Source organism: Cordyceps fumosorosea, assembly GCF_001636725.1.
Source record: "Cordyceps fumosorosea ARSEF 2679 chromosome Unknown scaffold_15, whole genome shotgun sequence".
NCBI classification, from domain to species: Eukaryota; Fungi; Ascomycota; class Sordariomycetes; order Hypocreales; family Cordycipitaceae; genus Cordyceps; species Cordyceps fumosorosea.
In genome coordinates this window covers 303,403-325,401 of record NW_017387315.1, presented here as the reverse complement: position 1 = coordinate 325,401, position 21,999 = coordinate 303,403, and the positions used below count along the sequence as shown (strand labels likewise).

Genomic DNA, 21,999 nt, shown 5'->3' with positions numbered 1-21,999 from the left:
GGTATCAGCCATTACGTGAGGGTAATCAGTTGATTAATAAAGAATCAACCAGAAACAAGCTCAAATCTTTGTCTTTTTCTTTGTCATTACGCGGCAGCTACTTGCTGCAGAAGAGCTTATCCGACGCATGTGGACTTCCCCACGACATGGCGTCTGGGGGCTGTGTCTTCTCGATGCCTCTTAAGACGCCACCTCCTATATGTAGCTAGTGTTCCGATCAGCCAAGACTTTGGCAGGTCTGCCTCTTTTGGCTCTGCGACAGAGAGAGCGGCAGAACTCGAGTTGCATGAATTGATGAGACGCAGGCACGTTACAATATTCGAATCTTGTAACCATACTTGGCTACCGCGCTCATGCAGTCAGTCTTTCGATTTCGTCGGCCTGTGATTCGGATCAGAAAATGCACATGAAAATCAACATTAGGTCTTGGCAAGGTGCAAATCCGGGCCATGCAGCAATTCTCCGATAAAAGGAGACTATTGGGGACTCAGGACGGGGTCGTTAAGCCAACAGCCAACAATCAACGACCCGCTTCGTTACTACTAGAGCATTAAGCTTTATCCTCGAATCTTATAATACCAGTCTCCATTTCTCTATACTACATGAATTCATATCAGTTTTCTACTTCGACTTTGAGGCAGGCCGGTGGATGAAACAAGTGCCCACGACGGCGGCGGACGAAGAATGCGTACAACCCGCCGGCGATGTATACCGCAGCAATGCTAATGATGAGCGGCCACTGAAATTGTTCCGGGCGGGAGAATGCAATCGTAGTCGCAAACGAGAGCAGCTCAAACAGGTTTTGAAAGGATGCTTCAACGCTCGAGAATGCGCCTCGGTTGCCGTCTTGGACTTCCTCTTGCACAATCGTTTGCGCGCACAGGTCATACCCCCACAGACCGAGCCGGCTCAGCGCAATGCACACGATGAGGGCGACGATTGACGTCCACGCGTGGTCCGCCTCACTCCCCCAGCCGTCGCGAAGGAAGGCGGCCAGCCCGAGCGTCAGGCAGACCATCTGCCAGCTGAGGCTCCAGATGCCGCCGCGGACGGGACCCATGTAGCGCATGAGCCGCGGCGCCGCCCACGTGGCGCCGAGCTCGACGGCGGTGCTGCCGGTCCGGGCGACGCCTACGTGCAGCGGCGTGAGGCCGACGGACAGCAGAAAGGTGATGAGCTGCCCGGAGAAGGAGAGCACGGTGAGGTAGAGTAGCGCGAGCGAGAAGGACGGGAGGAAGGCGGAGTGGCGAAAGTAGTCGGCGAAGGAGGCGACGGGGACGACGGCGGTGATGAATGCCGTGATGCGGGCGGTGACAGAGGATGATGACGATGCGCTGGCTTGCTGCGTCGTGGGAGGGCTCGGGTTATTGTTCTGCAATGCAGCCACGCTTTTGTAGACCTGTGCTTATTTAGAAAGTTATCAGAGGAGCCTCGGATCAGCGCCCATACCTTGGCAATGCACCCATATTCAACGAGCACCGCTGCCACGTTCATGGCCAGCGTAGCCGCAATCGCGACTCGGGTCGAGATTGTCGCAATAATGGATATGGCGAGCGGCCCCAGAAGCTTGCAGAGTAAATCGATCCGGCGCATCCTCGCGTTCATCGCTAATCACCAGGTCAGTTCAGATAGGTTCAATGCCCGCCCAACCTGTCGCAAGCCCTTACCTCGCCGCCACGCATCGTCATCCCTCGTCATCACAACCACCCAGTCGCGCTCCACGGCAATCGTGTTCGCCGTCGCCGCCACCTTTTCCACGCCCGCCAGCACGCATAGCAGCGCCAGCAGCCCATTCACCCGCGCCGCCTCCATCCTCCCCGCGTCGCGCTCGAGCAGCCACAAGAGGCCGCAGCTCGCGGCCACCGGAAGCCGCTGGGCGACTATCGAGGTGCGGACGACGGCGAGGCGGTCCCCGCGGTCGATCCAGGCGCCGACCGGGTGCGCGAGGGCGACGGCGGCGAGGCCCCGCGCGAGCGCGTACACGGACATGGGCCGCAGCGTGTCCGGGAAGATGGAGGCGAGGAAGAGCACGGCGCCGAACTCGAAGAGGCGTGCGTTCCAGGCAGACAGCGCGTGGGAGGTGTAGAGCTGACGCTCGAGCCGGCAGCGGTGGTTGGTGAGGCCGTCATCGTCGGAGGCGGCGGCAATGCTTGCTTGGTGCTCTGCGGTCGTGGATGTGAGCTCGGCGCGACGGCCCAGGAGCGGATCGGTCTCGCTCAGAAGAGGGGGGTTTCTGTCGTCGGAATGCATCGCCAAACGAGAGAGAGATTTGGCTTCGAGGTTCTGTCGTTGATTACATCGGCTGCTCCTAACGATGCGTCCAATGCGAGGATTTGTACGTTTTGCGGTGTGTTACCAATGCCGATCGGTTGGTGGCACGACGCGGAAACCGGGCAGCCGGCCCAACGTGGACCTGGGCTTTGTTGAGGCTGAGAACCGTGAGAGAAATACCCGCGAAAAAGGATCTGCCAATCACATCATTCCGCACCGCACATGGTTATGTAACAGCATATCTCTGAATGCCCTGGTTGAGGAAGAGCTTCCAATGCATCTTTGTTTGAAAGTTGCATCATTTGCATCCCATGGCATTAACATGCGCCCGTTGCTTTTCTAAGGCGATGAACCAGTCGTTCGTGGAGTCCGCTGCACTTATTAGTAGCCTTGCCAAGCAAGACTCTACATAACAACCCGCTGACAGATAGCGATAGACACACTGATCCCATGAGAGGTGCCCCGGAAATTTGCCAAGGTTGAGAGAAGCTTGCTATTCTCCTTGGAATATTTTGGTCACTGATTTTTCAGTGCGAGATTTTGAGGACGAAGACTAGAATTCATCTGTTCAAAGCCTACTGCAAGTGTCGCGTGCCGCAGCTCCAGAAATAGACGTCAGCTCGGCGTAACCTGAGGCCAGGCTGCGTGCGTGGTCTCTACTTGATGCATAATGTGACGATTCCCTAGCATATTCATGGTCTAGGTCACGATGGAAGCTGAATGCGGAACCAGAGTTACAAAAGCCTGGCTCGTTTATGATTCTCCATCCGCGTGTGGTCGACAGATGAGGCTGCGTAGCCTGCGGGTAGAACCTATAGAAGCTGATGACAGGGACATCAATACTTCGTATAGAATAAGCCTCGCATTCGGTCTCAGCCAAGTCGAAACTATTAGCTCGCTATTGAAAGCCAGCGTCTTTTTGGGAAAAAAAAATCTTCATATAAAACGTGGATCTCTATCGTTTATTAGCCCCAACCATTGTCCATATTATCTCCTGCTTTTTTCCAACATCTGCTTCAAACTCCTTCACCATGCAGCTCTCACACATTACCCTCCTTCTCAATGCCGTAGCTATGGCTTTGGCGAAGAACCCGGTCCTGGTTCGTTACCAAGATTGCATCCATGATGACAACTCGTGTGACTGACAAGCACTTACCTCCAGGGTAACCGCTGGATTGATCACAACTGCAAAGTCCTTCACTCCAAGCCTCACCAACTATATCATGTCAACGAATGCATTGAGCTGAAGAATATCAAGTAAGTGCGCCAAAAAGCGGCTATCTATGTCTTGCAGAAAATTTGAACAACGCTGACGAACTGCGCCGCTTTCAGCTCCCTTAGTATGACATGGCCTGGCGACTGCTACCTTTATGAGTACGTCTCTTTTTCCCGCCCTGCTTCTGCCTCTCTTTGCTTTGACTGCGTAAATGGACTTACAAGCTGACAATAATTTAGCGGTCACCAGTGTACCGGCAAGGTTGTCGCCGAATTCACCACGGACACGGGCGATGGTGAGGTCGGCCACAATGGTGGCGCGTTTGAGTTTTGCTATGATACAAGCCGCGGTCGTTGGCCCAAGGCCAAGTCTTTTAAGTGTCTCTGGAAGGACTAATAAACAGGAGTCAACGATATCCCGCGAATTGAATTGAACTACTCTTGGCATTGATTCTTATATATAACGCAGTCGAGTTCTACATAGTTTCTGTGTCGACCGTAGTACCCTCCCCGACGCCCAGTTCCATTGGCCGGGACGGACAGACTTATGAAATCGACCATGTCTACATTTGAGATTTACCTGCCGCATTTGAATTCTACAAGCTGTGCGAAAAAAAAAAGCCCTTTAATCCTCTTCGTCGTTTTTGGGACGCCATCAGCCCGGTGACCCGAAGGTCATGGGCCTCGTGGTCGAGAATGGACTTGCGCCACCAGGAAGCAGGCTGCAGAGCGTCAGCAATGGTCCGCTGCAAGAAGGCTGGCGGTCTTCGTATAGCTGTGGGCAATCTATTACCAGTCAATGTATGGGTTTTTCACTCTGCTTCGAAGCCCGTTCAATCTTCTAGGGCTACCGGAAGAGAAGACCCCGCAAATTGCTATCAGAGTACAGTGTAGTTTAAAAGTATGTAGATATTAAAGCACACACCCTGCGCAAGATATTGATCAATCTTTGGTCTGCCACTCTACCTTAACTGGTATTGCTTGCTTATAAGCCACTCACCAATAACACCTAGTCTCTCTCCATTCGTCACCATGCAGCTCCTCAACTGTGCCGTTCTTCTGGCTACTGCCGTCGCCGCCACCGCCCCCAAGCCCAAGTATCCAGACCCCTTTGTAAGCGGAAAGCATTCAACCTCGTCCGGTCCCTGTCAATCCAGAATTGAGATGGTCTAACCTCTAATTTGTCAGGGCATCCGCTACACGGACCACCACTGCAAGAAGCTGCACTCTCTGCCGAACCGGGACTTTGGCATTAATGATTGCATTGAGCTAAACACTGTCGGGTAAGACCATGCTGCCACAGACAAGAGCGAGGGTTGCTAACCACAATTTTTTGCTCCTGCAGATCTCTCAAGTTACCTTTCTGGAACACAGTCTGTCAGCAATATAAGACTCATCAGTGCAAGGGAAAATACACCGCCATCATGGTAACTATTACGGAGAACGAGTGCCTTGACACCAGCACTCCGGGTTGGGACGGCGTCCGCTCTTTCCGCTGCGCCCCGGCGGGCTACCAGTAATTGGTGAAGAAGAAAGGTCATCTGCATTGTCCAACATCTAGGCGCTCTTTTTATAGCAGGATGTATTTCAAATATTGTTCAACGGTAAAGAAACTTGTAGGAAGAGTGCTAAGTTACCATGTTTGATGTGAGACCTGCTGCGTAGCTCACCATCAGTACGACTGGGAGACATAGCGGATAGAAAGAGTAATGGCCGGTTTGGGAAATAGTCGAACGATGTAACGTCGTTGATAAGGGATCGCTCTCTCCATTGATCCGGGGGAAACTGGCTGCATCTCAGGTGCACACCTGGCACTAGGGTTCAATGCAGGCGATGCAGGCTGCAAGAGCAACGAAACAATACACAGATTGGACGGCATGAAAGGTGTCGACAGGCAAGCTGATGTGGTATGCTAGGACGGACCCAAGGCGCAGAACCTGGACTTACATTCGTCATGCAGATTTGTCCGTAGGCCAGCACGGCCCGAATGTGAATGCCCGCGGGGAATGGGAGCCGGCATTGTATTTGTCGATTGAGTTTTGCATGAATATATAACTTCGAATTGTGGCAAGATGTACTGTTCTCAGTATGCGGCATAAGTTAGTTGTTGTGAAAGGCAGTGCTGGCCTTGACGTTATCGAGACATTACTGCCTATGCTGCCGGTTCTGATGTGATATTTCTGTGTTCTATGCAAGGATTTACGGGCGCGTATATCCAGATCGGTTGTTTAACCTTGATATTGGCATCTTGGTACTTCTTTGCGGGTTTGAGGCGATTGGTTCGTCGCCGCCGGCACAAAGAATTGCGTGCTTCGATTGACCCATTCCTCGATACCTGATAATGAAATTCCCAAGGATAGGCCAAGTGAGGCTGGTTTTTTGTCCAGTACGATGTCCTGAACATGCCGGGGAGGTGGCTGGGCCGCTGCCACAGCGCGTAGCACGACTGTGACCGTGCGCCGCAGTCTACAAGTATTAATTCCGTTACCGTGCCGGCGTACGTGCGAATGGTCCGGGACGAGCTCGCAAAGCGGCATGGGCGAATGAACGCCATCCCTTGCAGGTGTCACTGCATCGCATCTGCAGGTCGTGGTGGTACAACGTTGGTGCCCTAGAATGAGCCTCGTCCGTGTCTCGGCCTGGTGGAAGAAGTTGGCGAGGGGGGAAGGGGGGGAGCGTCGACTTGAAGCAATCTGGCCGACCATGAGCGTTTGGTGTTTTGCGGCGGAAGGGATGATGCGTGCGTTTTATCCCATGTTAGGTCCATCAGATGGAGATGAAACCCGACAGATGGTGTAGTAGATGGGCAGGCTAGTCGCGGCAACAGTGGGTGGACGAAACGCGTTTCCGTCACAGGAGGGAAACTCCGTGTTGAGCGTTGATGGAGAATGGCAAGGTGACAGGGAGGATAGCGAAGGGGATGCTGGGTGAACGGTAGAGGTGAAAAACAAGATGAAGAAGAGGCTGGTTGGCTTGTTTGTTGGGCGTCATCGACAAATTGATGATAGCTTGTCGAGATGAAGACGCAAGGAAGCCAAGTAATTGGGCGCCATCCAAGCCTGCGCCCCGCTGGAGGTGGTTAGGTGAGCGCGTAAATGGCCTGTAGGAGGCTGGAAATGGCCCGTGAGGTGGCGTGAAAGGGGGCCTGAGGCAAACCTACAGCGGGCATGACTTGTTTGGCAGCAGGTGTTGGCACGGTTTGGAGCTGCGTTTTGGCTGTCTGCCCCGCTAAAGCTTGGCCAGCCAGCCCTGTCATCCACTGCAGAATCTGCAATCATCCACTAAAGATACAGGGCACAAGCACTGAAGCTCTACTACGCTAGCCCTTACAGGTTAGCCATTTGCCTAGCTCCCCCGAGCACCTAGCTCCTCCCAGTTAGCATCCTCACACACAAGCTTCTGCTGCACTACCAGCCTCACACCTCACAACCTCCTCCTCCGTCTTGCCTTGCCTTGCCTTGCCGCCCGGCTGCTCAGTCTCCCATTCTCCTCACCTCCCACGTCTTGCTTCAACTTGCTTCTGCATCTCCTTTTCATGCAGCCTTGAAACCAGCTTGTCCTTCTCATCGCCTTACTTTTTCTCCCCCGTCTTGCTCGACGCCTTTTTGCTGCCTTCATTGTTGCTCGCGGTTTCTTTTTTCCCTTGCCTTTCAACCTCCCGCTATCTCGTCGTCTCTCTCTCTCGCGACGACTTTTGCCCCAAAATCCCACCACCGCCGCCTGCCGCCGCTCGCCCTCAACCAATCCGATACCCCCCTTTTCGGCTCTATTTGCTCTACCCGCCGCCATCGTTTATCTCGGCAACCTACATATTCAATCTCGCGATTGACTGGCGTTTTCGCATCTACAATTACTCGTCCCTTCCCCCCGTTTCCGCCGCTGTCTAGAATTTCATCATGGCTCAACAGGGCGGAGTTCAGTCGCTCAAGGCGCGTTCCCGCCCCTCCCCTCCCCGCCTCCGAGCTCGATAAGCTGTCCCAATACTAACCTGCGATGCAGTGCGTCGTGACCGGTGATGGTGCTGTCGGTAAAGTATGCTCCCCGAGAACTTGGAGATGCATTCTCCTTCCGCCACAGGCCCATGCTAATCCCATGCCCAGACATGTCTCCTCATCTCATACACCACCAATGCTTTCCCCGGCGAGTATATCCCGACAGTGTACGTGCCCTCGCGCATCCACCGCGGTTCGTCCGACAAGTACAGCTATTAATGCGCAACTCTAGGTTTGACAACTACACTGCCAGCGTCATGGTCGATGGCAAGCCCATTAGCCTCGGTCTCTGGGATACCGCCGGCCAGGAAGATTACGAGCGACTTCGTCCGCTTTCCTACCCGCAGACAGACGTCTTTCTCATTTGCTTCTCCGTCGTCAGCCCTCCTTCTTTTGACAATGTCCGCGCCAAGGTATGGTCAATGCGAATGATGCCACACGGCCCGCCCGCGACTGACAAAACTCTAGTGGTACCCAGAAATCGACCATCACGCGCCTAACATTCCTATCATCCTCGTCGGTACTAAACTCGATCTCCGCGACGACGCCGCCACCCTCGACTCCCTGCGACAGAAGCGCATGGAACCCGTGTCGTATGAGCAGGCTCTCGTCTGTGCCAAGGAAATTAGGGCCTACAAGTACCTCGAGTGCTCTGCTCTCACGCAAAGAAACCTCAAGAGCGTCTTTGACGAGGCGATCCGGTATGCTGCCAAATTGAACTGCCTCGTGTTGGATGCAATCGCTCACTGACATGTCCAGCGCCGTCCTGAATCCCCGCCCCCTGACCTCGAACAAGAAGAAGACAAAGTGCTCTATTCTGTAAACGACTGTCCATCCCGACTGATCCACGCCCTCACGCCTGACCCAAACATAATCACCCGCGACGCAACACGATATTATTCCCGTTACCACGCGATTTCTTGCGACCGACTGCCTGGGAGCGTATCAACCTGATGCTGGAGTCTTTGCGTTATGGTTGGGCCTTGCACCGAAATAGACAATCCCTTTTCCAGCGAGATACCAGAAGGGCCTCCACCCCCATCAGAGTGCCTTATGACTTTTATTCTTTTCCTCTAACACGTTCTCTTATTTGGCGCATTTTATAATCTGTGGAGGTTTTCGATTTTTTAAACTCTTTTATTACCTCTTGTTGATTCCTATACAATTCATATACAAGACACGTTCTTTTTGGTTTTTTTTTTTTCAGTGCCGGACTTGTTTCTGTATTTTTCTTGCGGGTGTAACATAGGATTGCACCAAGCGGTTGCTCCAAGGGCTAGAATTTGAGAGGAGGGATCACTCCAAAGAGGCAGCAAGAGGAAGGGCAAAGAGGAGGGAGGGACATGCATGGCAGCAGGGCATTCGGCTAGGTCAACATTTATGAAATTTAAGTTTCTTCGCGTTATATGCCAGAACTGTGTCAAAAAAGAGTAAGCCATATAACAGCATCGTAAACGCCATATGATACAAAACAAGGATATGCTTTTCTTTAGACCTTCCACCACACCACCACACACCACCTCCGTCGTACGATCCATTGGTTTCATCCCACACACACAATCTACCGGCTCCAGCCTCCACGGCCACGACGGCCTCCGCGACCGCCGCCGCCACCACCACCACCTCGGCCGCGACCGCCCCAGTTTCCGCGACGGCCACCGCCGCCACCGCCACCACCGCCTTGAAAGTCGTCGGCGGGCGCGTCGCTGCCCATCTGCGCGCGGCGGCTCGGATGGATCTGCTCGTCCATGTGCTCCTGCTGCTCCTCCGCCGTGCCGCTCTCCGCCTTGGCCGCCGCCGCCTCCTCCGTCGCCTCCGTCTTTTCCTTCTCGATGCGCTTGGCGCGGTTCTCCTCGAGCTTGCGGTTCTTTTCGCGAATCTTTTCCGTCCTGTTCTCCGAGGTGCCGCCACCACCGGCACTAATACCTGTCAGTCAGAGGGAAACCGGTTAAAAGCTGTTGGGGGACACTCACGTCAGCTCGACGTTAATCTTTCGCTCAGGGGACTGGCCGTCGTTAAAGGTGCTGTGGTGGAAGCGCTCCAGGCAGGTGCGCTGCGCCGTGACGCTGGCGAACTCGACAAAGGCGATGCCCTTGCAGGTGCGCTCGGTGTCGCCCTTGTCGGTCAGGCAGCGCACGGCGACGGGCGACAGCGAGGCAAAGTGCGCCGAGATGGTGGCCGCCGTCGCCGTGTACGGCAGGTTGCCGACGAAGACGATGTGACGCGGCGCCTTCTCCTTGGCCTCGTCGACGTCTAGGTCGATTCCGTTACTGGCACCTTCGGGGATGGCAGCGGCTGCAGCTAGCCTGGCCGCTTTCGCCGCCCTGTTGGCCGCCTCCTTCTCCTTGGTGGCCTTCCTTTTCTGTTCCTTCTGAATCACCTTCTTCGCCTTCTTCGCCAACTTGATCGCCTCCTTCTTGCTCGATTTCTTCTCTGCCTTCTCTTTCTTGCTGTCCCCCTTGCCCTCCTTGCCTTTCTTTTCCTTCTTGTCCTCCTTCTTGTCCTCCTGTTTACCCTCTCCATCGGTCGTGGCCGCGGCGGCCTTCTCGCTCACGTCGCCATTGGCAGCTTCTGGCTCGTCATCTTCCCGGCCAGGCAAGTCCTGGAGATCCTTTCGCTTCTCCTTTTTCTCTTTGCGGCTCTCCTTGTCGCCCTTCTTCTTCTTCTTGTCCTTCTTGGGTTCCTTGCCCGCGTCGTTTACATCGTCGTCACCGCGCTTGCGCTTTTTGGTAGGAATTGTCGCATCGGTGGGAATCTCGGTAGGCTTATCTTCAACCGCCGCAGCGGCCTCTTGTGCACGTTTGCTCTTCATTTTGTTTTGTTCTGTTTCGTTGTACAAAGAGCCAACAGAATTGTTCAGGAAAGTTCACTTTTCAAATTGCAGAAGAAGTTTTCCATCCATTTTGGAAATTTTAGTGGGGATGTTCCAGAAGCTGGCTAGTGATATCTGATAATCGCAGCTTGCAGGCTTACATAACCTCATCAGGGTCCATTCTCCCCTCCGCTATTTCAGCAAGGAGCTTCTTCCATAGTTACAGTTAAAAAAGATGTTGGGAAATGGAACAGTGAAATAAAATTGATATTGATATCCGTTTGGTTGGTTGAAAATTGTTCTACAGCGAAACTCTGCCCACTTCCACTTTTTGTATCCAGCGAGCGACGCCGGTCAGTACCCTACAGCATCAAGGAAATCTCGCAATGCCGGAAAAAACGTCGTAATTATTGCTACCAAGTCTAATATGGCCAAAAGCCAGCTCCATAAGGTTCTATCTCGAATTTTAGACTCATAATAAGGCGGCACCTCTGGCAGCGCGTTACCTGTGCCTTCAAAATAACCATACTATAACATCATATGATTTCTGATTCATCGCAGCGCCCTTATTTTCTTTGCGGTTACCAAAGCTCTTGTCATAAGGAAACCAACCACATGGTCGCACCGCCTAGCAAAAACACAAGAGAACTCAAGTAGTAGTCCTTAGTTGATGCAGAGGAGACAACTGGGATACTCGAAGGAGTGTTCGTCTCCATGACATTTGCAGAGCTCTCTGTTGCATTTCTCGTCGCATCTTCCAAAGTAGTTGTGCGATTGCTGGGACTCGCTGGCGACATTGTCGAAGCTGGTGCATCGATATCTTGCGTTAGTACATTTGGTGTCATGCCCATTCGATATCCATCTACTCGTGCGTGTAGGGTATTGTCAGTCTTCGGCCTTGCACTTGCCATCGGCGTTTGCCAAGGTGATTGTTCTGAGACTGTCAAAACAGATGTTTCGAGATTTCCATCTGCATCGGGCTCAATTATTGTGACAAACAGAACGGGTGGCCCACCACCGATAGGAAGCACCTGGGTGGTTACAGGGGCTTGCGTAGTCGAGCTCTTGATTGGTAGTGGCACCGTTTCAATTCCTGGAATGTTGCTCTTACTTTCGCTGCTGGCTGTGTTCTCTACTTCGTGACCAGGGTCGGAAGAAAGGAATGAAGAAGTGCCGTCTGGGTGTTCCTCTTTCGAGGTGGCCTGTGGAGACCTGCTCTCTGCTGTTGATGTCGTTGAGGCTGGCTTTGTTGTTTCACTTGCAGCAGGGAAATTGTACCCGTATGACGGTATCATTTCCGTTGTCGTGCTAGAAGAGAAAGCCGAGAGTGACGTTGGGGTGGAAGCACTTGACGTGAAAGACGCACTTGACTGTGAACTTGACCGAGACACGGCTGATTTACCTTGTGCAGATGCACTGGCGCCATATTCCGGGGGAGCAGCATCAGTGTAAGAAGGAAGGGGTATCGGTGTAACTTTATCGTAGGCTTGTGGTAAGTCCTCCTTGGTGTAAGCAGGCGGCTCGGAAGCGTGCGACGTAGCGCCCTTCTGGGAGACAGTGCTTTTTGAAGCTAGGGATGACGGTGTTCTGGTAGATTTTGATGAAAGAGGGGTAGAGCACGCTCTCTCGGCTTCTTTTGGGCCCTTAGTGGGCTGCAGGGACGAAGTCGAAGCTGCAGAGGTATTTGCTGAGGTAGCTGAAGAGGCTGACGAAGATGTCGCAGTAGAAGTGACTGATGAGGTTGCCGTGGTTGCAGATGAGTCTCGCACCGATGAAGAGGATGTTGTATCACAGCTGGAGCTCCAGTCTGTCTCGGTAGCCGAAGTTGTAGATATTGTGGATGTCATTGGCTGAACTGAGGTAGCATTGGAAAACAACTTTTGAGCGGGCAACTTGGGGATGTGCATGTTTCCTGAGGAAGTGGTTTCTTCTTCAGAGCAAGATGTAGATGTGGCGCTAGCCTTTGGCGTATGCTTCGTGACGGATTCTAATGTCTCGCAGGACGATTCCTCGGGGACTGAGGAGGCGGCTGAGATTGAGGAGGTTCTTGTGGTTGACGAAACGCTCGATGTAGAGGAGGCACTTGATGTAGAGGAGGATGATTCTTGCGCTGCCGAAGCCACGGCGGCTTCCGACGATTCCTCACACGATGAAGAAGTTGTGCTGGAACCTGTTGTCGGCTTCGAAACCTGCTGGGCCGTGGCTTGACAGGCACTGACACTTTTCGTCGGTGTAGACTTTGTCTCTTCCCCACAGCCGCAATTTTTTGAATCCCGAGAACCTGATTCCTTTGCAGAAGGAGTAGATGTCGTTTCATAGTCGGTATCCATCCTACTGACTGAATCTGACCCGGCTTGCCCGCGCTGCCCAGTTTGGCCACCCTGGTTGCTGTTGGATACAGTCAACGGACCGCCCCCCTCGCTAGGTAGAGGTGGTCTTCCTTGAAGTTGAGTCATTGTGGGACCAGCAGATGTTGAAGAGGCATCAGTAGCAGATGGGCCAATTCGGCCATCCGAAAAACCAGGAGCTTGAGGAATATGGGTAGCAAATGTGGGGGGAGATGACGATAGCGAAACCGTTACAACACCATCCTGACCAGCATTGCATTCAAGAGCAAGGGTGAGCTTGTGGCCAGCGACAGACTCTTGGATATTATCCGGTGTTGGGAGAGGATCAGAAAAACCCGGGTCTGGTGACAATTGGCGACGAGCAATCTTCTCGGATCGAATCTCGACTGGAAGAAGGGGGCTGATGTTTGCTCCTCGATCAGAGCACGCCAAGATGGCACTGGCGAGCGCTGGGCCGTAGTGTCGTGCTTGGCATGAGCTGAACACGCAAAGAAAGAGAGACTCAGAGACAGTTAGTTGACGTTATGCACCACGATAGCTGGAATTGAACCTTACCCTTTGCTTCGCCACGTCTTTACATATGTTCGTTATGTCGGTAGTAGAATACTCTTGCATAAGAGATTGTGCGCAGTCTCGGGCGCATTCTGTTGCTAATGTAAGCAAGAGCAACCAAAATTAACCAAAGCATCCGAGCCACTCACGTGAAGAATCTGCTGAAGGTGCTTGGCCACAATGCCCCAGCTAGGGTAGCAAAGCAGCAAACAGAGATGCTCGTTTCATCATTTTCCGTGGCAGAAGGTAACAAATGCCGTTGGCGAGTAGTAGTGTATTAAAGCGAGAGAATGCGGGATCCAAAAAAGGGAGAAGAATGGCTTCCAAAAAAGAGTAGAGCTGCTCGATGAGAGGTGGATGAAGCGGTGATGATGGAAGAAGAGAAGAGGGGGAGCCCTGATGGTAAAGGGAGGTAAACAAGTCTGTTTGCTGGGGTCGTCCGTAGTGAGGAAGGCGGCGTCCGGCGGCCCGGCAGCGGCTGGCCAGGCGGGCAGGCATAGAAAGGTCAAGAACTCTGGAATTATCGGCAACGATGCGAGGGCTCGCTAAAAACAAGAAAATCTGCAAGGGGAGGCACAAGCAAGTATGGTTTGCAGCGGGAGTCTTCGGCTGCATTTTGACGCGCCTGCAATTCAGATGGTGCTTTTTTATGACGAATACATAAACAAATGGCGGGTATAAGATCTAGAAAAACAACAGCGACAAGGGCTTCTCCTCGTCAGTATATCTATCCTGAAATTCTTTTTTAGAAAGGAACTTGGCAAGCGGCATCATTGTGTCCTTCATGTCCATGACTCCGCGCTTCTTCTGGTCAATGTGGGAAGCGTCGACGACAACACGATGCAGGCCCTCCAGTGATAGTGCACCTACGATTAGGTTAGCTATTTGAAAGAAGGCAAATGGTTCGAAGAATAGTTACCATTGTCGATAAGCTCCGATAGACGCGCAGGGGTGCCTACAGTGATGCTCACGCGCGTCTTCTTGAGGAACGCCACCTGCTCATCGACCTTCATGTGCTTTGCAAACTAGAACTAGTCAGAAATGTGTCGGCTGTGTAGTAGACATGGCAACTCACGAGTTTGGCCACTGCAATCTCCTTGGAAGCAAACTTTCTGACTGCTCTGCTTTGAGTGTTACTACAGTGGACGTGCCATCATGAGGCAAGTACATACCTGACAATATCGGCAGCGCGCAGCCCAGCGCCCGTGACGATTATGGAATGAGGGGTTCCCAATTTTTTCGATGCCTTGCCTAGGCTATCTGGGTTCTTACAAAAATGAGCTAGAAAATCCGGAAGCTTTTCCAGAGTCCTTTGCTCTGTGAATCCAGTAGCGTCTGTGATGGCGTTTGCTGTGTCTGCTGTCAGCTGTGCGACCCAAGTACAAACCCGTCAACTGAGCCGCCACTGACCGGAGAGGGTAATATCTGATATTTCCACGGGGCTCAGATCGGTACCGAACCTGCCAATCTTTTGCGCCAGGTAGTCGGCCAGTAGCTGATTGTCCATCCGTGAGAAGAGCGTGTTGAGGCCGAGCTCAGTGTCGAGCGACTCGTCTTCGGCCTGGAATTTGCTCTTGCGCTTCTTTTTATTCGCCTTTGCCGGAGCTGCCTCCTCGGCCCGTCTTTTTAAGCTGGCCATCGTGGTGCTGTCTGGCTGTAATGTCGATGCAGTTGAGTTTCGAAGTTGGTACGGCGCAGAATTTTAGGTAGTGGTGTACAGTGCGAAGCTAGATCACCTCTGAATTTTAGTGGCGCATTGTACAGTGCGTAAAGGCTGCACACCGTGGATGTGCGTGCAGTGGGCCACTTACAAGTTCGTCTAAGAATTGTAGATGGCAGCGATTATAGCGAGTATTCGCGATGAATTAAATAAAAGTAAAATTGATTTAAATTAGATGAAACGTGTCCATGCAAGCGACAGCGTTATCTAAGTACATCCCAACGCCCTGCCGCCCGCAACAAACTGCCCACTTGGCGATTATGAATGCCGTCCGGCCCATCGTCACGGAAAAATTGTCGAACCTTGATATGCTGTTTCGTCTCGCCAAAATATAGCGGAAAAAGCTGTGTATAGTAGACAGTCATGAAAAAGTGCTGATTTAACAGCGCAGCAGGGATGTAGTACTCTGCCGAACAGTGCATATCTGCTGGCCACTCCGTCGCAAGCCTCGAACCACTAGCCACCAGGGCAGCGTGAATCCTGGATAGAGAATCCTTAAAGTCGTCATCATTGGCAACCGGTGCGATATTCTTCCCAAGCCATAGGGGAGGCACAAAGAATGGCGCAGGCACCGTGCCGGCCCACTCCCAGTCGATGATGCCCGTGATGCTGTAGTCCTCGCCCAGTATAATGTTAGACGGCTGCAAGTCGCCGTGGGCGAGGACAAATTTCTGCCGGCGAGTGAAGGAGGTGAAGTCGTGCAGGCGATTTTCGAAATCTTGCAGCGCAAAGACGAGGTACTGCACATCCAGCAGCTCCATCTCCGGGATGGGCTCCGCCGCGCGACGAAGCAGAAGCGAGTAGAGCTGGCGCGCGTATCTGTCCATGGCGCTTGTGGCTTGCAACTGTGTGTGAGTCTCGGTCCCGCGCAGGCCGATCGCGGCAATGTCCATGGACAGCGGAGCCGTGATTCTGAATGTGCCGTCGGCGCCGAGGGCCAGCGCACCGGCAGCGTCGAACTCTAGCCCGCGCATCTGCGAGTAGAACTTGGCTAGGTCCGCGTAAAATCTGTCCCGATTCTCACTGGTCGTGTCTTCCAACGGACATTGACTCAGCGGCTCCCCGGAGATGTAGTCAAGAATTAGGAAGCACTTTCCCGTGGGGTTGCTTGGCCCGCGCTCACCGGCGTAGCCATGCGCGCGCACGCGGGGAATAGGGACGGAGGTTTTCGAGGCGACGTATCTAGTACATGGTCAGTGTCCAGGTTGGCAGGATCTAAGAGTGAGATGTACTTACTCCATTGTTGCAATTTCACAGTCCAGCTTCCGATGAGCGTCTTGGAGTACCGGAGTGAGCGGAAACCGCACAACCCATCTCGTGTGGTCATTCGGAAACTCGATAAAGTAGCAGACATTGTAACTGCCGCGCTTGCGCTCCCGAAACTCGGTGCAAGGCTGGTTGTGGTGATAGTAAGAGGCGAGAGCGCACACGTCCCGTATATTGATGGATCGAATATAATCCTCCTTTCTCTGCTCGCATCCCGCCCTCCAAGAGCTGCTCTCTTCCACGGCGCCGTTGTCGAGCGACAACGCTGCTGGCGCCATGTTTGCTGCAGCAGAATCGATGAGAGGAGAGCACCCCCGCTTATATCACAAAATAAAACGAAATCTGAGCGATGCAGATCGGACGATGCTACCATGAACAGATTAAGACACCTCTTCGGGGAAAAAAGGCACGCGTTATCCCCACTAGATCGTGTATGGAGGGAAAGAGGGCTAACAAGACCAGGAAACTTGGTTTGCGCATGTATTGCGCGAGGCTGGCTAGCATCACTTTCCACAACCAAGGAGAAAACGGCGGCAATAGGATATGACCGTAAAATATTGAGTCATGTGATTCGATAAAATTGGATGACGAGCAAGGTAAGTAGATTTGCCGTGGTCGGCAGATAGATGTACAAAAAGGGATGGTCACCGACCCCATGCATATGCCAGATATGAGACAGGCACAGTTATCACTTACAGGGGTATCCAGTGAAGCACAAAATTGTGATTTTAACGTTGTGATGGCGACATGGATTCTTCTTGCCTTTTGTGTCTGAGGCTGGTAATTTTGACTGCGTCGCAAGGTCGCGTTATGTGTCGTCGTTGGTTGTCACCTGGCTGTGAGTCTCGGTCATGTTCGTCATCTCCAACGTACTCTGGAGATCGGATCTGAGTTTCCGACGCGAATTATGAGGGGAACATTACGAAACCCGATCCTATTCAAACATGGCCAAACCACATCTCAACCACAGTGCCAAATCTCGGCTTTGCCCATTATTATTCCTGACCCAATCGTCAATATACCACTTTGGATGATATCATGTAGTACGCCACTGTCTCGGGAAACGCACCGCTGAGGCGCGCTCGGATCTTGGCATCCAAGGGATGAGGAAGGCCCTGCAGACCGCAACTCCCGGTTAATGCCTGGCTGGGTTATTGTGCGAGGCGGGGAATGTTTCACAGGTGTCATTTGTTCACGCTGAAGACGTTCTTTTGTCCGACTACTGCGGAGTTGCTCCCGTCATGACAACCGGCCCTTTTTTTGCAGATTTTATTAGTGGAGGAGCAATGTGCATATCACATACGTCCAGGGATATGAGCTCTATAATTTTATCTATTTTTGGCGTGCGTGCTAATTTATTTAGAAATTATGGATGCGTATTCTAAGTTGGCCCCCCTCCCTCCCTCCCCCTTTCTTTGTCCCTGTTATGCTCATGTGGCAGTCGGCTCAACCCGAGTGAATCTCTGAATCGACAAATTGATCTCCGTCTCTCGTAAGGATTTTGCTCATTTAGTTCCCAGTATATTGAGAATATTCGTTCGAGTGTCGGGGTAGCCTTCAAAGGTTTTCCGCCGGGAGGCCTCACTCTCGGGGGTGTTGTATGTGGAGAAGAAGCGATCCATATTGTTGGACTGAGTGGCCAACTGAGACTTGACATAGGCGCCGACAATAAGAACTAGATTCGTCGGTTAGCAATTCAATAACTCAACGTTCCACTGCAAGTTGGGAAGAGGAGGTGTGCGTACCGGATGTGCCAGCGACCAGGATAGGAAGGCTCTTGGGGTAGCTGCGCGAGATTGCGCTAGTAGCTGCTTTTGACGGGGCAGACATTTTGTAAGTGGGAATAAATGTGATTGATTGATGAGGTTGAGAGCTGTGTTTCGTCGTTTCAATTTGATTTGAATCTGTGTTTCCAATGCAATGGCAACCCATTTGCAGAGGGCTGCATTTTTATACAGTTTATATAAGACTCTGCTGAAGAAGACAGAAGAAAACCATTTCCATCATGACTCCTGTGGATTCCGATATGGCGTGGTTTGACAACCACTGTCTCCTGCTTCTGGTGTGGTTGTGGCCTGACACGAGTCGGGGTCAGCCGGTGTGCACCGAAAAGCTTAAATACTCAGCCAGCCCCAACGCGTGATGTCTCATTCTTCAGCAAGCTCGAATGACGGAGCATTTTCTACCATGACGACCTTCCTCGGCTCTGTCGCTAATTTCCCTGCATTCGCGTATTCGCGGCAGCATGCATGAGCTGACTCGCCCTGCGAGATTGCCTGGTGACCCTGTAACCCTGCACCCCTCATCAGCCTGCAAGGCTGTGCAACCGATATCGTGCATCCGCGTAAGTAGCCCGGGATTACCTGGGTGCTGATGAGTGTCTAAACAGGTAGGTAGACGCGGAGCGTTGAACCAGATCGACCCATCCATCCATCCATCCACAGGGTCGAGTGATAGTGACGAGTTGGAGTTAGCGTCTGGAGGGGAATGTTGCATTGTTCTCGATGGCGGTACGTGCCTTTGGGGACTCGCTCCTACATCATCTACCAGTACGACGGGGAATGTGAAGCGGATAGGGACGGGCTGTTCTAGTTGCTTGTCGGAGAAGGAGGTCCATCACCGACAGCATCGACTTGCATTTTCCCCAGCACAACACTAAGCTAGCCCATCGTCATCGCACCTATAATCAGCGGAGTTATCCATCTCTTCCATCTAATCAACACAGCATCGCCGATGTCCCCCGAAGCTATCGTATCCACACAGGTGCCGTGAGACTGTGAGAGCGCAGCAATTGGGCCACAAAAATACCTGGCTCAGTGCTGATGCTAAAATATTACTTCCACCAACCCCGTTGCGTCTCGTCCGCCGGTTACCTTCCTAATGCTGGTCTATTCGCATGCTCATCACACCCTGTAATCGGGCCGTCCGCTGCACGTTGGCGTCGTGCTTCATTCGGCCTCTATGACGGAAGACGCGGCGCACAATGCCGCAGTAAGAGGGGGATATAAAAAGCAATGCCACCGCTGTAAGTCAGTCTTCTTACGACAAGTCTTCAATCGTCTCTGCGACACAAGATGAAGTTCTCCGTGATTGTCCCCGCGCTGCTCGCCAGTCTCACTCAGGCATGGCGGCCTGAGGACGGTGACCTGGCTGCATTCAACATGACGGCTCGCTTTGAGAAGCTTGGAAAGCGCTTCAAGCCCGGCCTGCCAAGCGGAATCAACAAGATCCGCGGCGTCAACTTCGGTGGTAAGTCCAGGGCCAAAATTCGAGCGCTATCTGGTGCAACGCTGACAGTTCGAGGCGTACAGGCTGGCTTATAGGCGAGCGCTGGATGATGACCAACGAATGGGACAACGTCATGGGGTGCGCCGGCTCCGCGTCCGAGTTCGACTGCATGAAGGACCACTACTCCGGCAGCAACCGGGAGGCCGGAAACCAGCGGTTCGAGAACCACTGGCGGGACTGGATCAACGCCGACACGGTGCAGTCGGTGCACGACGTCGGCCTCAACACGATCCGCATCCCCATCGGCTACTGGTCCTACGTCGACATCGTCGACAAAGCCAGCGAGCCCTTTGCCGACGGCAACCGCATGCTGCCCTACCTCGACAAGGTCGTCGCCAAGGCCGCCGACCTCGGCCTCTACGTGATCCTCGACTTCCACGGCGCGCCCGGCGGCCAGCAGGAGGACGTCTTCACCGGCCAGGACAACCACCCGGCCGGCTTCTTCAACGACTACAACTTTGGACGCGCGGCCAAGTGGATGGCCTGGATGGCCCGCCGCGTCCACACCAACGACGCCTACCGCTCCGTCGGCATGATCGAGGTCCTCAACGAGCCCGTCTCGCGCCACGACGCCAACAACCGCTACCCGGCGCCCGGCGAGGACCCCGGCATGGTGCAGAGGTACTACCCGGCCGCGCTCAAGGCGGTACGTGACGTGGAGGCGGAGCTCGGCGTGCCGGACGACAAGAAGCTGCACGTCCAGTACATGTCGGCCAAGTGGGACGCGGGTAGCGCGCGGGATGCAGGCGCGGTGAAGGCGGACGCGCGCATCGGCTTTGACGACCACAACTACGTCAGCTTCGGCTTCCCGGACAGCCAGCGCGGCGACAAGTATCAGCTGATGCACCGCGCGTGTACCGACTCGCGTGTGGTTGGCGGCGAGGACTTTGACATCACGGGTGAATGGAGCATGACGTCCAACGTCGACTGGCACGACGCCGACTTCTTCAAGAAGTGGTTCACCGCCCAGCAGCAGCTCTATGAGAAGCCGGGAATGTCCGGATGGGTGTTCTGGACCTGGAAGACGGAGCTCAACGACCCGCGCTGGACGTACTCCTACGCGACGTACCTCAAGTACGTTCCCACGGATGCTGCGGCCTTGGAGCACAATGTCTACCAGGACGTCTGCTCGGCTTTCAGGTAGAGAGCCAAAGAAGAGCTGTATATATTCTACATATTTTTCGAGATGAACAAATGATGCGCATGAATGATCTCAGTTCTTGGCTAGAATGTAAAGGAAATTCAGCATTCGGCGAGGAGCTTGAGGTGCACCGCCGAGTCCCAATTTGGCGAGAGGTGATTCGAATGTTTCTTTCATCACTCGACAAAAAAAAGATTCGACTCATAGCATTTTTATTTGCTCCCTTTAAGGAATTATTTCCAGCCTTTTTCTTTTTTACATGCGACTGTAATATCATTGTATCTTGAGGGGTGATTTGGAAAACGGGTAGTCTGTAACGACGGGGGTTCTATCCCCCCTGGGCAGGTCGGGCACCTGCCTTGATCTTACTATTCTCTCAAGTTTGATATTTCATTCATGGTCTAAGTCATACTCTGGTTATCTATCTCTTCTTGTTATCCGGGCAGGTCACATTTCGTCATCGGGCATATCCTCAAGTCATTTGCCTTGGCTCTGCAGGGCACCGTCATCCACTCGATGACAACCCCCACGAAGCGTTTCAAGGAACTGACCAAGCTTGTGCTTAGCAGCCTTTAAGTGGTCGATCGTTTTTCCTTTTTTTCTAATCTGGGATGGTAACAAATAGTTAGTGGCTGGTGCTTCACTGTCAGCAATCTTAATAAGTCCCGTGGCGGGGCAAGGCATACTTGACTATACTATGCTCCAAGCTTCTTCACGCATGGTTGAGGGAAGAAATTGTACATGAGGTAGAAAGCATCTGATTTTCATGTGTTCCAAATTCTCTTAATATAAAGTTGCGCTGCCCAATTTTGTAAAAAAGTATTGCGAAAATATGATATGTAATCGGACTGGTTGTCATGGGCGGCCTAGGTTACAGCGAGACCGATCGGCTAATAAGCTAAATGACGCCACCAGCTGCCACATATGTATGTACATACATAGTGAGAGACAACTGCTAACTGACACGCATCGATGAACTGAGGCTTTGTATTACTATTTTGCTTTGAAAATCTTCTCGGAACTGTTTTCTTGGGCCTTGTGTGAAACAAATTAATTCAGCGGCTCGGAAAGGAGTTCTCTGCCTCCCGCACTAAACTGTTGTGTAAATATCGACGGATCAGACAGACCACCACTAAAGATGAGAAGCGACAACTATGGTCAACCAGACTGACTCTACTGCCTCTACCGTTACGGATTTATTTTCTGCATCCCAGCTACTCTTTCCCAGTTAGACAACTGGCTTGTCCTAGCTCAAATGCACTCGGTGATACTTCCATGACGAGCGACACTACTACCTACCCGATTGAGTAACTCCCGGGGTTATTAAGGCTGACAACCTCACAACTAGGCTGATCCCAAAATAGTTGGTTTCGTGGCAACGCCGAATGGCATCC

General features: G+C 52.7%; 8 protein-coding genes across 8 annotated transcripts; 4 read left to right on the top strand and 4 right to left on the bottom strand.

The window, feature by feature from the left end:
* Positions 1-613: 613 nt before the first annotated feature.
* Positions 614-2,250, bottom strand: ISF_06033 (Ferroporti-1; the record flags this gene model as incomplete). The annotated part of the gene is made up of 3 exons (XM_018849637.1): positions 614-1,399; positions 1,450-1,607; positions 1,668-2,250. 3 exons carry the CDS (start codon positions 2,248-2,250, stop codon positions 614-616), a joined length of 1,527 nt encoding a protein of 508 aa, XP_018703135.1.
* A 1,052-nt stretch (positions 2,251-3,302) lies between these two features.
* On the top strand, positions 3,303-3,883 carry ISF_06032 (hypothetical protein; the record flags this gene model as incomplete). Its single annotated transcript, XM_018849636.1, has 4 exons — positions 3,303-3,371; positions 3,434-3,528; positions 3,604-3,645; positions 3,727-3,883. The coding sequence occupies 4 exons, from the start codon at positions 3,303-3,305 to the stop codon at positions 3,881-3,883; spliced, it is 363 nt and encodes a 120-aa protein (XP_018703134.1).
* A 635-nt stretch (positions 3,884-4,518) lies between these two features.
* ISF_06031 (hypothetical protein) lies at positions 4,519-5,006 on the top strand (the record flags this gene model as incomplete). The annotated part of the gene is made up of 3 exons (XM_018849635.1): positions 4,519-4,599; positions 4,675-4,769; positions 4,832-5,006. The coding sequence occupies 3 exons, from the start codon at positions 4,519-4,521 to the stop codon at positions 5,004-5,006; spliced, it is 351 nt and encodes a 116-aa protein (XP_018703133.1).
* Positions 5,007-7,479: 2,473 nt separating this feature from the next.
* On the top strand, positions 7,480-8,301 carry ISF_06030 (RacA; the record flags this gene model as incomplete). Its single annotated transcript, XM_018849634.1, has 5 exons — positions 7,480-7,518; positions 7,587-7,645; positions 7,711-7,891; positions 7,947-8,179; positions 8,238-8,301. 5 exons carry the CDS (start codon positions 7,480-7,482, stop codon positions 8,299-8,301), a joined length of 576 nt encoding a protein of 191 aa, XP_018703132.1.
* Positions 8,302-9,039: 738 nt separating this feature from the next.
* ISF_06029 (RNA binding protein) lies at positions 9,040-10,290 on the bottom strand (the record flags this gene model as incomplete). The annotated part of the gene is made up of 2 exons (XM_018849633.1): positions 9,040-9,397; positions 9,452-10,290. 2 exons carry the CDS (start codon positions 10,288-10,290, stop codon positions 9,040-9,042), a joined length of 1,197 nt encoding a protein of 398 aa, XP_018703131.1.
* Positions 10,291-13,874: 3,584 nt separating this feature from the next.
* Positions 13,875-16,454, bottom strand: ISF_06028 (Protein kinase-like domain protein; the record flags this gene model as incomplete). The annotated part of the gene is made up of 7 exons (XM_018849632.1): positions 13,875-14,056; positions 14,110-14,215; positions 14,266-14,311; positions 14,363-14,540; positions 14,601-14,844; positions 15,213-16,092; positions 16,147-16,454. The coding sequence occupies 7 exons, from the start codon at positions 16,452-16,454 to the stop codon at positions 13,875-13,877; spliced, it is 1,944 nt and encodes a 647-aa protein (XP_018703130.1).
* A 1,227-nt stretch (positions 16,455-17,681) lies between these two features.
* Positions 17,682-18,006, bottom strand: ISF_06027 (hypothetical protein; the record flags this gene model as incomplete). The annotated part of the gene is made up of 2 exons (XM_018849631.1): positions 17,682-17,851; positions 17,922-18,006. 2 exons carry the CDS (start codon positions 18,004-18,006, stop codon positions 17,682-17,684), a joined length of 255 nt encoding a protein of 84 aa, XP_018703129.1.
* A 1,244-nt stretch (positions 18,007-19,250) lies between these two features.
* Positions 19,251-20,608, top strand: ISF_06026 (glucan 1,3-beta-glucosidase precursor; the record flags this gene model as incomplete). The annotated part of the gene is made up of 2 exons (XM_018849630.1): positions 19,251-19,425; positions 19,488-20,608. The coding sequence occupies 2 exons, from the start codon at positions 19,251-19,253 to the stop codon at positions 20,606-20,608; spliced, it is 1,296 nt and encodes a 431-aa protein (XP_018703128.1).
* Positions 20,609-21,999: the final 1,391 nt, after the last annotated feature.